The sequence below is a fragment of the Urocampus carinirostris genome, chromosome 7 (assembly GCF_059441175.1).
Source record: "Urocampus carinirostris isolate Australia breed hairy pipefish chromosome 7, RoL_Ucar_1.0, whole genome shotgun sequence".
NCBI classification, from domain to species: domain Eukaryota; kingdom Metazoa; phylum Chordata; class Actinopteri; order Syngnathiformes; family Syngnathidae; genus Urocampus; species Urocampus carinirostris.
This window is the reverse complement of record NC_142355.1, coordinates 15,944,678-15,960,230: the sequence shown is the minus strand read 5'-3', so window position 1 is coordinate 15,960,230 and position 15,553 is coordinate 15,944,678. Positions and strand designations below refer to the sequence as shown.

At 40.1% G+C, this 15,553-nt stretch overlaps 1 protein-coding gene across 8 annotated transcripts in view; it reads left to right on the top strand.

Moving 5' to 3' along the window:
• The window catches only part of shank3a (SH3 and multiple ankyrin repeat domains 3a), a 292,611-nt gene that overhangs the window by 95,755 nt on the left and 181,303 nt on the right, over positions 1-15,553 (top strand). Inside the window, exon 1 of one of the 8 annotated variants that reach the window (XM_088339881.1) lies at positions 7,589-7,719. The exons of the other annotated variants lie outside the window; for them this stretch is intronic. Within the exon in view, the coding sequence (XP_088196007.1) occupies positions 7,633-7,719 (87 nt within the window). The 5' untranslated portion in view covers positions 7,589-7,632. Of the gene's footprint in view, positions 1-7,588; positions 7,720-15,553 lie in introns of those variants that run through there. 8 annotated transcript variants of the gene reach the window in all.

The following is a 15,553-nucleotide window of genomic DNA, read 5'->3' as shown; positions in this document are numbered from 1 at the left end:
AATTAAAGAAGCGACAATATCTGATGTATAGTATTTTAGCTCAGCAACATTAATAGTAAATGATGAAAATTGCCCTTTGATGAAATATGAAATTCTATTATACTTGAGGCGTAGTGTCGGGCGCGTTATGGAAAAAAACAGTAATTAGTTACAGTTACTATACAGGGAGTGCAGAATTATTAGGCAAATGAGTATTTTGACCACATCATCCTCTTTATGCATGTTGTCTTACTCCAAGCTGTATAGGCTCGAAAGCCTACTACCAATTAAGCATATCAGGTGATGTGCATCTCTGTAATAAGAAGGGGTGTGGTCTAATGACATCAACACCCTATATCAGGTGTGCATAATTATTAGGCAACTTCCTTTCCTTTGGCAAAATGGGTCAGAAGAGGGACTTGACAGGCTCTGAAAAGTCAAAAATAGTGAGATATCTTGCAGAGGGATGCAGCACTCTTAAAATTGCCAAGCTTCTGAAGCGTGATCATCGAACAATCAAGCGTTACATTCAAAATAGTCAACAGGGTCGCAAGAAGCGTGTAGAAAAACCAAGGCGCAAAATAACTGCCCGTGAACTGAGAAAAGTCAAGCGTACAGCTGCCAAGATGCCACTTGCCACCAGTTTTGCCATATTTCAGAGCTGCAACATCACTGGAGTGCCCAAAAGCACAAGGTGTGCAATACTCAGAGACATGGCCAAGGTAAGAAAGGCTGAAAAACGACCACCACTGAACAAGACACACAAGCTGAAACGTCAAGACTGGGCCAAGAAAAATCTCAAGACGGATTTTTCTAAGGTTTTATGGACTGATGAAATGAGAGTGAGTCTTGATGGGCCAGATGGATGGGCCCGTGGCTGGATCGGTAAAGGGCAGAGAGCTCCAGTCCGCCTCAGACGCCAGCAAGGTGGAGGTGGGGTACTGGTATGGGCTGGTATCATCAAAGATGAGCTTGTGGGGCCTTTTCGGGTTGAGGATGGACTCAAGCTCAACTCCCAGTCCTACTGCCAGTTTCTGGAAGACACCTTCTTCAAGCAGTGGTACGGGAAGAAGTCCGCATCCTTCAAGAAAAACATGATTTTCATGCAGGACAACGCTCCATCACACGCATCCAAGTACTCCACAGCGTGGCTGGCAAGAAAGGGTCTAAAAGAAGAAAAACTAATGACATGGCCTCCTTGTTCACCTGATCTGAACCCCATAGAGAACCTGTGGTCCCTCATCAAATGTGAGATTTACAAGGAGGGAAAACAGTACACCTCTCTGAACAGTGTCTGGGAGGCTGTGGTTGCTGCTGCACGCAATGTTGATCGTGAACAGATCAAAGCACTGACAGAATCCATGGATGGCAGGCTTTTGAGTGTCCTTGCAAAGAAAGGTGGCTATATTGGTCACTGATTTGTTATTGTTTTGTTTTTGAATGTCAGAAATGTATATTTGTGAATGTTGAGCTGTTATATTGGTTTCCCTGATGAAAATAAATAATTGAAATGGGTATACATTTGTTTTTTGTTAAGTTGCCTAATAATTATGCACAGTTATAGTCACCTGCACACACAGATATCCTCCTAAAATAGCTAAAACTAAAAAAGCCCCACTCCAACTTCCAAAATATTCAGCTTTGATATTAATGAGACTTTTGGGTTCATTAAGAACATGGTTGTTGTTCAATAATAAAATTAATCCTCAAAAATACAACTTGCCTAATAATTCTGCACTCCCTGTAGACCTCATTTAAAAAGTGTTGCAGTTACCATCATGATTACAGACAACCAAACATAACGTAACGGAAACTAACTATCTTGTTGCACATAAGAGTATGTACTCGCATTTAAGCTGACCCCCCCAAAAACTGTTTTAAAATAGCCACATGATAAAATAGAAGAAATCGAAGAAAATGTGCACACGTCTCTGTGAAGATGGCAAACCCTTTATATTTTTTGGCTTGTGGGATCTTAAGAGCTTGCAAACTAACAGCCAAGACACTACATATCCATTTCGTCTCTGGTCTTCAAACCACTTGAAGATTTCCTACTCCGTTTTTGGGTACTGGCCATGACGTTTTCTTTTTTTCTCTAGGCATGGTTTGTTGCAAAAACAATATTACAAATAAAACAAACACAATTCAGCTCACTTCTACTGTCAATGGTGTGCTTACGTTTGCCTACTTGATTTTGTTATTCCTGTATAAGCCGCGCCCCTCCCTATGCGCTGCCTTTCATTTGTTACTGGTAACACACAACCAATTATCCGCATTTAAACCGCCCCCCTTCATTTTAGTATCCGATTTTATACATGTAATTACTGTTTAGATGCAAGTCTATATGTTATGGAGAATATCTCCCGAGGAGAAATCCAGCGCTTTTGTACTCCATGCTTGCAATAACACTACTGTAACTATTCCGTTGTACTTTGTAGATAACTCTAAACACACCGACCCGTCATAAGCGCTCGCTGCTGACGGATTGAGTGTTGTATGTTAGATCGTGAGAGAAGGAGTAAGTTAGGGACCAGAGGACATTGTAATTTATGATCTGCTGTAATAAGTAGTTGAGTAGCGCACCATGATGTAAACATTTTTGAATTATAGAATTTTATTAAAAATGCGTGACAGAACATGTTACAGAGAAAAGTAATTGATTGCATCCCTTTGTAACGCGTTAGTCCCAACACTGTTGAAGTGTGACTGTTTTACACAAAAAGCTCCAACAGTTCTTCTGGTCGATCCGCCTCGCAATAAATCTTTTACGGTTTGTCATGAGAAAGTTTTATCTCACTTCGACCAATCAATGATGAATGAATCGTTATCAATTGGTGGATGCTCAGTTGGCCTTTCGCTTGCCAAACGTCCAGCCTTCACGTCCGCGTATGCAGCCACCGTCCGAGCATTTAGCCTACTTTGCCCCCATGGAGCAAAGTTGCCGCTGGCCAGAGTTTAAAATCAGGTCATAATTAATAGGATTTTTCTCCCCCCTTCCCTTGTCCGCCTCTCTTGTCCTGATTAGCCAGCAGGACAATTGCATGGAATATTTGCCCACCACAAATCCACATTCTGTTGATATGCTTAGCTTGCATTACCACTCCAAGTGGGTGGCGCATAAAGTCAAACGGAGAGAGCCTTTTAGTAACGCACTATTTGGCAATGTGGTCATGACACCGCCTCAGCCTGCCCTTGCTATACAATATGCTTGTATCATTTCCACTGCTTACAATAATTAGCCCCATCACAGCCTAAACAAATACCGTAGCCATGCTGAGCAAATAAAAGGCAATATGTTAATTGGACGTCCTCATATTTCACTCATGCTGTGTCTCCTCCCACATAGTTGAATGTTGTAAGCGGCTCATTGTATCTCTGAAAGGAACGTTTTTCATTGCTTGCAATATACCACAGAATGCGGTTTGTCACATGCACTATATGGTAAATGGGAAATTTGCAAACGCAGCATCACAGATGGTTTACAGTTCACACATTGGCATGTGAATCTCTAGTGCAACAAACAAATGTTTTAGTGTGTGACAGTACATGGGGAAAAATGCAGATAATTACTATGGAGGTTCAAGGATTCTGTCTAATGACAGCATTATGTAAATGAACCGGGTTGCGCCTAAAGTATAATTTTTGGGTGGGTGTTCTACTGCAAATTCCACTGAGTAAATCGTGTCGACTTTTGGTTGGTTAATATGCTGAGTCTGCAAGAAAAATAATCAAATATATTGAATCCATTTGCATGCGACTAATAGGCTCTGAAATGGCTAAGCCGATTTTTGTAAAAATGTACATAGTTGTATTCTAGCCCTCCATGGCTGTCTTGTGGTTTGTGTCGAGGCACCCCGATAAATACTAACAAAATCAACAAACATCTGTTTTCGTCTGGTCTGCTTTTATGGTGTCTCCAACACCCCTGGTGGCCAAATCGGGTACTGCGGCTCCCAGCCACCGACCACTCCAAGCAACAAAATACAATCTTCTTTCGGCCCAGCAATCATGTCATCTTAAAAAAAAAACCTCCTCACATTTTTGAAGCCCCAATGTGTAGTATTATTATTTATTTTTATCATTTGTGGTTGCTGTGACTCAGGACTTAATACAGGTTATTCATTTTGTCTAATAATTACTCTGTATTATTGAATTATCTCATAGTTTTAACTTGTTTTCAATTGTAATTATACACATTTTCTTTGTAGAAAAATAAAACTATAGTACTTAAAGTGAGCAAAAATTATGGAACAAACTTACACATACAAACATACACATTGGTTGAAAAACATTGGATTATTTGATCATCTGTCGCCATCAGTGTGAAGTTAGAAAATATCGTTTCTCGATGTGATTGATTGACAGTACAAGGCATTTGAAAAGTTATTTAACCCCTTTTTTTCTGGAACAGAATGGGATAGTAAACAACAATTCAAAATAGTTTTATATATTTATATATATATATTTTTTTTTAGCAAAATAGCACAGGAAGGAAAAATAAAGGATGTGTTTGGGGTGTCCTTGAAAAATGTGAGAGTTAAATATTTTACTTTTTAATTGGGTGTCCAACTAAGCCCTTGGGTTTTTTTCCACTGTGCCAAACTGGTTTTAGCTTACCTTTTGGACAGCCGTTTAGGGCAAACTCATTAGATAAGAGGAATGGTGGTGACAGGGGGGTTGGTGAAGACATATTTTAGCTGTGCCACTTTCGTCCTTCCCTAATTATTCACCTATTTCCGGATCATGTGACCATTCAAAATGGCAATTTCCAAGCCAAGCACATGCAGTATTTACATCATCTTTCATTTGCTTGTCATTGTTCCTCGTGCATTACAGGATACACCGGCAACCTGACATGGACACAGATGATACGGAGGGAAGTGTAGCGTTTTTGATGGATTACTTTAACTGGTGTTCTAGTTGGGTGTTTAAATTGCGGACTTGATTTGTGGGTGCTTAAGTCAAAATATAACAGTGTCCCTTGAACTCAGCGCTTCTCAATTATTTTCTGTCATACCCCCATTGGTGAAGCAATCCTCTCACGCCGCTCTGAGACAACCCCTCTTGAGTATAATTTGTCGAGAAATATGTTTTTAGTACACCTCTGCATTACACCGTATCGTTGTTAACATATATGAGAAATAAAAAAATAAAGACATATGGACCAACATACCAAAATTAATAGCTTTATTAGCGGTAACAGAAAATATTTAAAGTCCATCTAAAATTAAAAAGTAAAATAAAAATCATTCGCCTATACACATTTTTGACTGACCATCCCTCACTATATTCGTAAAAATTAGATTACATTATATCAATCAATAATAATGCATTCAAATCAATCACTAGCATTAACTCAAGATATATATTTTTTAAAACTTGCAAAAAAATACGTAAATAAATAAACAAGTAAAACAAAAATTAGTGCTGAGTTGCTACGCAGTGAAGTGAGGCAAGACCGAGCTACTCTCCGCTCCTGCTCAATGATATCATACCAACAACGCTCGCTGGTGTACTGATGTAAGAGTCACTGAGCGGGATGATTGTTGGCAACATTCATCACCAAGGACGCTGGTTTGAGGTTGGCATTATTGAGGACCAAATCATAACAAAACACAAATCTTACCTGAAATATGGGAATGGCACCACCAATACATTTTTGTTATGCATCAGCGTTTCAGGAGAGAACATAACCTAAACATTTCTGCGCTGCTTTAATCAATGGACCATTAAAAAAAATAATCATATAATATTGGCGGGGAAAAAATACCAATTGTTCAATATTGGTGGTAACACATCACGTCCGGCCACACTAAATCTTCTGTCACGGCTGCCCATTGCCCTCAATTGGTCCCGCCCGTTTAGTGCCAGCTGTGACTCGTTGCCTGATTGGCTTCCCTCCTATTTAAACTTGGTGCTCTCATTCACTCCTTGTCAGTCTGTTAACGAACATCTGCACTTGCAGGACTTATGTCTGGTATCCTGCTCGTGTATCCATCATCCGGTATTGATCCCGCCTGTCTCGTCCTGCCCGGTATCTTGCTCCAGTGTCTGGTATCGACCCCGTCTGTCTCGTCCTGTCCGGTATCTTGCTCCAGTCTCCAGTATCCGATATCAATCCCGCCTGTCTCGTCCTGTCCAGTATCTTGCTTCTGTCTCCAGTGTCCGATATTGATCTCGTCTGTCTCCTCCGGCCCGGTATCTTGCTCCAGTCTACAGTATCCGATATTGATCCTGTCGAGCTCCTCCGGCCCGGTATCTTGCTCCATTCTACAGTATCCAATATCGATCCCGCCTGTCTCGTCCGGTATCTACCCGTGTGTCCTGTATCAATCCCATCTGTTCTGTCCGGCCTCGATCTCGTATGCCCCTAACTTGTCTGTCTCACTTCATCCGCCTAGCGATCACTACATCCCTGGTGTTTGTGTTCACGCGCATGACTGCCCCATTTCCGTAAAATAAAGCTTGTGTGAAAACGTTACGCGTCTGGGTCCTCCATCTGTTAGGGTTCTGACATCTTCTGACAAACATCCCTGGTGTTTGTGGTCACGCGCATGACTGCCCCATTTCCGTAAAATAAAGCTTTAGTGAAAACGTTACGCGTCTGGGTCCTCCATCTGTTAAGGTTCTGACATCTTAACCCTTTTTGGGCACCTTTCGGCTAAAACAAAACTCAAACATCTTATCAACGTGTTTGGGAAGTGATGTGTTCATGTGATGACTTGTTTTATCTACTTCATGCTGTCCGCTTGCAACAGTTATAACATAGCAAGCACACCGGTGTTATCTTGTCTCTCGTCGTGGTCCCAGTGAAGCGCTATGTACGCTTTGTCAAACTTCCTTGTCCTAGCTTTTGGGAGGAGACTTTCTCTTGTTTTCTCATCCGTGTTAAATATTTTCTTGGGGGTCAGTTGAAGGTCTTTTGCAATTGGACTTTTATCCTGCAAACTTAAATCAAATAAGTTCCCCTAGGGTTGAACGTGCGCGCGTCCCCCTTTATATAGCCTCTCGCCCCACTATTTGAGAACCGCGGCTTTAACTATAGCTTATTGACTCTTCTTTGTGATTCACTTATGTTTATTCCAAACGTACTGCCCTAGTGGTCAAGTGATCCAACCGACCGACCTACTGACCGACCAACCAACCAATCAACCAACCAACCAACCAACCAACGAAATAAATAACTCAACCAAGAGTTTGTACAAAGGTTGTTGGGACTTACCAGCTTTGATTATAGACGTTACGTTTCTGATACGCCAACTCAACAACATTTGATGTTGAGGGTCATCAATGGAATTTGTGTTGGAAGTAGGCCAGTATCTCATGCCTCGCTTCTCTCACATTCCACTTTGAGCTTTTCCTCCCTCTCTTTTTCCTCTTTTCAGCATCCCGGACACTACCCCCTTCGCCACTTGACTGCGCAGCGCATGCGTCCGTGCTTAGGAGGGTGTGTGTTCGCGTGTATGTGTGAGTTGCACCATGTGAATGTCCATGTGCTACTTTGACAAGCCCAGTAAAAGAAGTGGGAGTGAGAGGGGAACAGGTCGAGAACGGGAGGACGCGGCATACAAATATGCGTGCCACGTCAGGGCTTGGGGGGCCCAGATGACCTACGGGGTTCCGTGTGTGGCCTCTAGCAAGTCCGCGTGCGAGATGGGTTCTGCTCTGGGCCGAAGACGAGCCGCTGATAAAAGGGAAAGGGGAGCCGCGGATGCCAAGAAGGCCAAAGTCAATAGTAAGGTAGACCAAAGCTCTTTTTTAAATGTCAAATATGCATGCTGAATTTTCACACTCTTTCCTTCAGTTGTTATTTGCAGAAACTCACCAAGCATCTCTGCAACCTGTCATTTGCGGTTCTCAAACTCCCTCCCTCCTCCTTGCCTTGCTTTGGCTTTTCCTTCTGTTCTGCTCTGCTGCATGTTGGCAGTGTGTGGAGTTGGTGCAGTCCCTTTTGAAAGGCTGCCAGAATTCTAATGCACCTCTGTGGGTTCACTTCCCAAACCACGAGCGTAGATCACTGAGGATTTGTCTCCTGAGTTAATAACAAGTGCAGATAGGCTCAGGATGTTCGGCATGTTAGAGAGGGAGAGTCCCTTGGGGTTAAAAATGTTGTCACTGTTGGCTCGGGTGTGTGAAATTCCTGCCGTCTATGTCACATTTGACTGAAGGAAGAAACTGGCTTGCACTCGTCTTCGTTTACAGTCTGTCTTGTAGGTACAGAATTGCCTTGAAATGTCGACAGCGTGACTAAAGATTGTTTTTTCCAAATATTTGTTTTGCTTTGGCTTGTGAGGTTAACTCTTAGGCAGGAGGTGCATTTCCATTGCCCTCGTTTCTGCCCTTTGTTTTTAGAATTGCTGAAAAACAACACAATCTATGGCAGTGTTTTTAACCAGCGTGCCGGAGCACATTAGTTTGCCATGGGACCTAGTTTAATGAGTCACGGGAAATTGACCGGTTTGATCTTGGCAAAAATACATGACGTTCACTATCTTTGCTTTCTTCCATTGAAAAGGCCTTTGTTTAAGTGATCACATATAGTATGGTTGGTGGGAAACAAACAATAATATCTCAATGTTGGTGTGAACATAACTCATTTTTTAAGTGATCACATAATTCTGGTGGGGGCAAAACAAGGATTGCTTGATATTGGTGCGGAAACTTCGCCTCCGTACATGCCAAAATAATGCCCTTGTCCATTGATTATCGGTAGGCGTCAGCAGTTAACTATTTATTATATTTTTATATATTAATAATATGCTAATTATCTGGTTATACAAGGAAATTAGTATTGATGAAGCTGTTCAAGATTGCACAGCAAAAAATAAAAAATAAAATAAACCCAATAAATTAAACGTTTTGCTGATTTGAATCATTTTCTTATTTAAAAAAAAGTTAGTATGTAATAATTCATTGTTGTTTTGCCAGCAGATGGTTTTCCTCATTATCAATATATAACCCTAACTCTCGAAAAACAGGTTAAAAAGATAGTACAATAAAAAATAACATAAACATTATTGACCAGCATCATTAATTTGTATTACTTGCTGAGCCACAGTGACCACAAATGATATAAAAAAAACTTGATACTGTGAATTTAAGCAACATGATAATTTAACCTTTTAAAATGAAATTGGAGCCTGGAATTTATTTTAAATATTTTCGACGAATGGTGTGCCTGAATATTTCTTGATCAAAAAAGTATGCCTTGGCTCGAAAATGGTTAGGAAACACTAATCTATGGAATACTAACATATAGTTAACTTAAATCTAAACGGCTGTTAATCTGACTTTTTGCACTACTGGCAGTTTTTTATAGCTTGCCACTCCTTGCACATTGCTCTCTGCACTATTGTAATTACAGCGTTATTGTTACAGTGTTAATGTTACTGTGTACCTGACTTGTTAACCTGACTGCCCATTTTGCACATCTGGTTAGCTACTCTTCTTGCACTATCGGCACTATGGTAAAATACTATACGTAGCCAAAATACAATACAACTTTATTTATATCTGTACATTCAAGGAAACTGTGGGGGTCAGATGCATCGACATTTCGTTCTGTATACACGTGTACTAGAATGACAATAAAGTAGATCTGAATCTGAATCTGAATCTGAAAATAGCTGTGTCTAAAAGATTAGTAAAATAAGATCATTATCCATACTTATAATGATTAGTGTGTTTTAAAGTATCCCCATTAGCACACACATACAAAGAGTTTGATCTAAACACAATACAAAAATGCATGGTTTCAAATGTATTTCTTCCGTCTTATTTATAAAATAAGGAGTTTTAGGCTCAATCCCATTACTCCACCTTCCCCTAACTTTTTCTTATTGTTTCTAGCATATCGTGTTCACAATAAGGGTAAGAAAGTCCAAATCCCCAGCAAAGCATAAAGTAGGGTGCAAGGGTGAATGACACAAGCCCAGTTTCATAAAATCAACTGTGTAATTCCTTGCTTCAACGTAGTCACACCCCTTCTACGTTACTGTACATCCAGCTTGAAGCAATCATGAATAGACAAATTATATGTGTTTATGTTGGTTTGAGTTATGAAACTTAAATTCCTAAAGAGTGGTCTGCGGGACACTTTAAAGCACAAGGGTAAAATGTAAGACTTATCTGGCTAAATATGTTTTTAAATACTACAGTTTATTGTTGTAACTAGTTTCAAAAACGTAAATGAACAATTGTCGTCTACTGAATATTACATGCAAAAAATGCAGCTCGAAATGATGACATGGTAAGCAGGAAGTATGTTCCTAATTCCTAAAGGAAGTATCCCCTCACCAAATAAGTGGAAGGAAGAGGAATATAAACAATTTGAAGTGGGAAATTGAAAGTGGAAGTATTAGGATCGTGCCCTCCATTGCTAAGGAATACTGTTTAATGATATTACCATTTTTAGTAGGATAATTTGAATGCCCTTTTTTGAAACGGTCTTATTTAAAGCACCATTTAATTAACTTATAAATAATTTTTACCAATTTTGGTTAACATCGTAAGTGTTATCAATGTTACCCTTCTAAAAAAATAATGTAAAATAAAACTCGGTCTTAAATATATACTTTAAAATTAGTTGATACATTTTATATTGTATAAGCGTAACAAACAAGTAGTCTTAATAGTTCCTCTCTTTTTTGTTTTGTTTTTAAACTGTTTGTTTTTTAATCGACCATTGGCCCTAGCTTACCTAACCGGCTATAAACACAGGAAACCTCGAGCAATTCAATAAAAAATACTAATCATAATGGTTGCAAGTTCAGTTCAAGTGCACAGAATTAGCAGTGTGTGTTGTTTGCAATATATTATGCTTTGAAATGTTCACAGCACCACAAGGCTTAAGTCCTGTTTAAATATGTCACTTTAGTCGTGGTCAGGGGGCATGCGAATGAGTATATTTGTGTGTGAGAGAGTAAAAAACGGAAATTGATTGTTTGTTCACTACTCTCTGGAACCAGGCCATATGGAAAATAAAGCTCCGGGTGCTTAATGATACATCCCAGCCACGTCCCCAACTCTTTTTATTTATTTTTCATTTTTATTTTTTGATCGGGATCCTAGCTTAAGCGGCCGTCAACCACAACCAATCAAAATGTTTTATGGTCCTTTCGAAAGGAAAAATGTTTTGTAACAATGGATTACTATGACAGTGAAGGGTCATTCATCACAGAGGTTATGCTGCAGACTCTAATAAATGGAAATGTGCCATCTTGCGAAAACAACTTAAAGTTTTTGTTTTGTCTTGTTTTTTATCCCAAAAGCATTTCAACTCATGTAATCACAAAAGAATTAATCTAAATCATTCACTACCGTTGACGTCAACAGCTGTCAATAGCAGTGAAAAATTTAATGTCCAAAATGTCTATGGCCGTCATTGGCAGTAAATTAGCTTATGCCTTTGGAAACCTAAATAACTATTTTTTTAAGATTGGTTCATTTCATAAGGGAACAGCAAATTATAAATCAAATGTTATAAGTCTATTTGATCTTACCAGAAAACATTAAACGGTGTGTTATTTATTAATTAAACATCACATTCAAATATTTATATACAGTACAGCCCCAGTATATGAGATTTATCAGTTATGAGTTGGGGATCATAACGTGAAATTGTTGTATAGTGGGGGACAGAAACCAATGTTAATGTGTAGCTAATATTTTCCAAACCTCTGGTACCCCAGATACAAACATTTAAATATAACTAGTTTATAGTATGTACGACTTAGGTGTAATATACATTCATATGACGGCGCAGTGGTTAGCGCTTGTGCGGCACAGTTCATGTCATGGGAACCTGTTGTGGGTTCAAATCCAGCTCCAGACTTCCTGTGCGGAGTTTGTATGTTCTCCCCGTGCTTGCGTGGGTTTCCTCCGGGCACTCCGGTTTCCTCCCACATTCCAAAAACATGCATTTCAGGTGAATTGGCCGGTCCAAATTGTCCCTAGGTGTGAATGAGCGAATGAGTTGTCTGTCCCTGTGTGCCCTGCGATTGGCTGGCAACCAGTTCAGGGTGTCCCCTGCCCACTGCCTGGAGATGGCTGGGATGGGCTCCAGCCCCCCCGCGACCCTAATGAGGATAAGCGGTACGGCTGATGAGATGAGATGAGATGATTAGATACCATTATAAATATAAATACATCTATAGGAAACATGACATTTTATTTACCTTTGGGGTGATGTGACTTGAGATGGTAGAGTTGCGTACTGGGTGGATGCAGAAGTGGGAAGAGGCCAGTGATGGAAGATTTAAAGAAAAAAATAGGTTTTCAAATGTCCGCTTGCTAGGATTGTCATACCATTTAACTATTTGCTTGCTTTAATTGCCTTCCTATTTTTTATCATTGTCCCGATTGTCCATTGGTTATGGCTATGCAATTTAGCAAAGGTAATGATACATGCGTCTTTTGTATCTCTTTATTTCTAATCCTAATCCTTGTGACCCATAGCAAATAAGTACAGTGAAGAAAATACAGTATTCTATTGCTGACTTGCTAGGTCTTTAGAAAATGCATTAGATTCTGCACTGAAGTAAGAGAGAGACATTTTTATTATACTGGGTTACTGGCCAAATGCAACCCAGAATTTAATATGACAGGCATCTTGGTTTCTTTACTCTACATACACATAAAAACCGTAACGTTTTTGTTGTTGATGTCGTACAGTGGGGAACAAGCTGTAAAAAACGCTGAAAATACATCCGTAAAGTGAACATTTCAAAAAGTAGTGTCATCCTATCCCGGTGGTCTACTCTACTTACACATTTAAAAAACAAACAAAAAAAAACATCTCAAAGAATATTGTACAACAGTTTTCACCCCTTTTATGTATATTTCCTGAATTTAGAGGGCAATTGTGCTGCACACATCTCCTGGCCACCGGACAGTAGTAAAATACACAAGATGTAATACATTAATGTTGTCATTTTTTGCAAATAATAAAGAACAATGGTAGTGTCATTGAAAGCAATTCATTTATAATGATGCAATTTTGCATCCTGTAGTCTGCTATAGAGCATCGTTCAAAGCATTTTCCAGTACATCGTGGTAACTGATAAGCTAGCTTAACGGAGCCAGACCCAATCAGTAGTGATCCACTGCTGTACTTTTGTTTTAACCACTCATCCACTGTGCCGCCCTGCTTATCCGTTCCAAGCCCCACAAAGCTTCAATTCATGAAACGAATACATGTTAAGATTAGATTACTGCACAATAAACATAAAACAAGAAGCACATAATGTAAAAATAAACAAATAAAGGAAATAATAAAAATATCCATGTACTTTTTTGCCTTGCTTTTCTTGAAAGAAGGATTTAATCATGTCTGATTTTGCCGGCTTTTAAAAATCTGTCGAAAATGCGCGAGGCAGACGTCATCATAATGAGTGATAACCCGACTAGTAAACACTTTTTCTGGGTGTTTTTGTTCCACAAATTCGGGACTTCATTGGATTTTGCTAAAATGTCTTTGATTCTAATTAAGCTTCTCCCCGCCATCTTGCTGGTACCCCTCGCCCTCCTCTTATCTGAACTGTAACGGTGACATAAAGAGCATGCTGGGATTACACATGTGCACTGGGTTGCCAGGCAGCTTTCAAGCGATAGCCAGTTTGTTTACGTTCAGGAAACTGTGAGCGGCTATTGGCAGCTCATACCGTACTGTATTTTTTACTTTGTATCCTGAAACGCCTTTGTAACTCGAGGCTTTATCTTTCCGGTCACGCACTTCGTAACCTGAAACGTTCATATGTAGAGACATTCGTAAGTAGAGGTACGACTGTACTGCATCAATCTAGGGATCCATCATCGCTCATCAGTCTGTCATTCTATCAAACGGGCGATATAGGACTTGATGTTTGGACCTGAAAGTCTTATGCCTTGTGGCCCAAGTCGGTCTCACATCATTCACATCATAAAGCTCCGGGCACATCGGCCCATTCGCATGAGACAAGATCATTCTGGGTCAGGAAGTCCGAATAGACGGCAGTGGAAGGGGATGCCACTGGCGCACACATAGCACAATGGAGTTCTAATAATCATCAGGCCATAGCAATAGACGACACACATCGTTCCTCTTTCAGTCGACCGTCCTCTTGTGTCGCCCGCAGCCCCCTTTGTATCCCGGGTTTGATTCGAGTGGATCATAGATTTTCCAGCCATTGTGTTGCATCTGCTGCACTGCACCCAATGTTGTTTTCGCGCTTTTTCTTTGCAAGTGCAGCAAAAAAACGGAACACGTTCACTCTGTGAAAGGATTGTCTGATTAATCACGCAACCTATCGCCCCGTAGTTAAAAATCTGCAGTTAACATCGTGTGGTACATTCAGGCTGGAAATTTGCAAGATCAGTTGTTTTGAGTAATCGTCAGCCTTTATCGCTTAATGTACTACATTTAGCATACTGTATCTTTATGGGACATTGTTAGTTATGTTTTAAGGCAGGGTTTCTCAACTGGTGCACCGCGGTCCCATTTTAATGGGCCTTTGCCTTGGCAGGATAATACTAAGAAAAAAATTCTGAGGGTCAATTACACCTCCTATCAGTAGATGGTGATAAGGCCCTGCAAATGTGATTTGAAACCCGCCATTTCACACGACAGAAAAAGACTGGAAACATTCGTTATCATAGAAAGAATAATAGAAAGAAAAGAATTTACTTTCATTGTCATTCTTTGTAACCATGCGCACAGAACGAAATGTCGATACACCTGACCCGTACAGTTATACTGAAGCGAGCCGATGCAGCCGCAGCCAAACAGGGCGCAGCCATTTTAGTCATTAGGTGACCAAACCCCCCAATTCCAACCCTTAATGCCGAGCGCCAAGCAGGGAGGCAATGAGTACCAATGTTGTAAGTCTTAGGTATGACTCGGCTGAGGCTTGAACCAGCGACCTCCCAGTCTCGGAGCGGGCGCCCTACCATCTAGGCTACCGAGCTGACTCCTTAGGAATCAAGCCAAAACCTCAGCCCCAGAAGAAAGATTCAAAAGAAGCTAACAAAATGTATGACACTACAGAACGTAAAGCACCGTGGAAAGAGGAGTTTGCGTGGCTTGTACAGACGACGCAACGCAAAAATTGCATGAATGAAGATGAGTAAATACAGGTACATACTGATGGCAAAACAGCAATGTCATATACATGCAATGAATGTTATAAGTAGATGTATGATAAACTTAATTTTAAAGTGTTGTTCTGTTATATATTCTGATTATCAATCCTTAATACTTTGCAGCAATGTTTTTTTTGCGATGAGTTGTCTTATTATGTTTCAATTTGTGAAAAATGGGGCAGGCAACTTTATGGCTGGGCAGGCAACTTTTCAGAGTTGTCTGCCCTGGTCTCCGGTATCTGTTGAGCATGGCAAAATGCAGAGGCAACCGGAAATAAATGAGATATAGATTATACTATTTAAAAGACAACGTTTTTTTATTTCATTAACAATGCAACTAATTGAGCATTAAAGAGACATTGTGTATGATTTGACCACTGTATGTTGCTGTATTGTGTAGTGCAGAGGTTGCCAACCCTTTTGAAGCTAAGAGCTACTTTTGTTGTAACTGATTAGG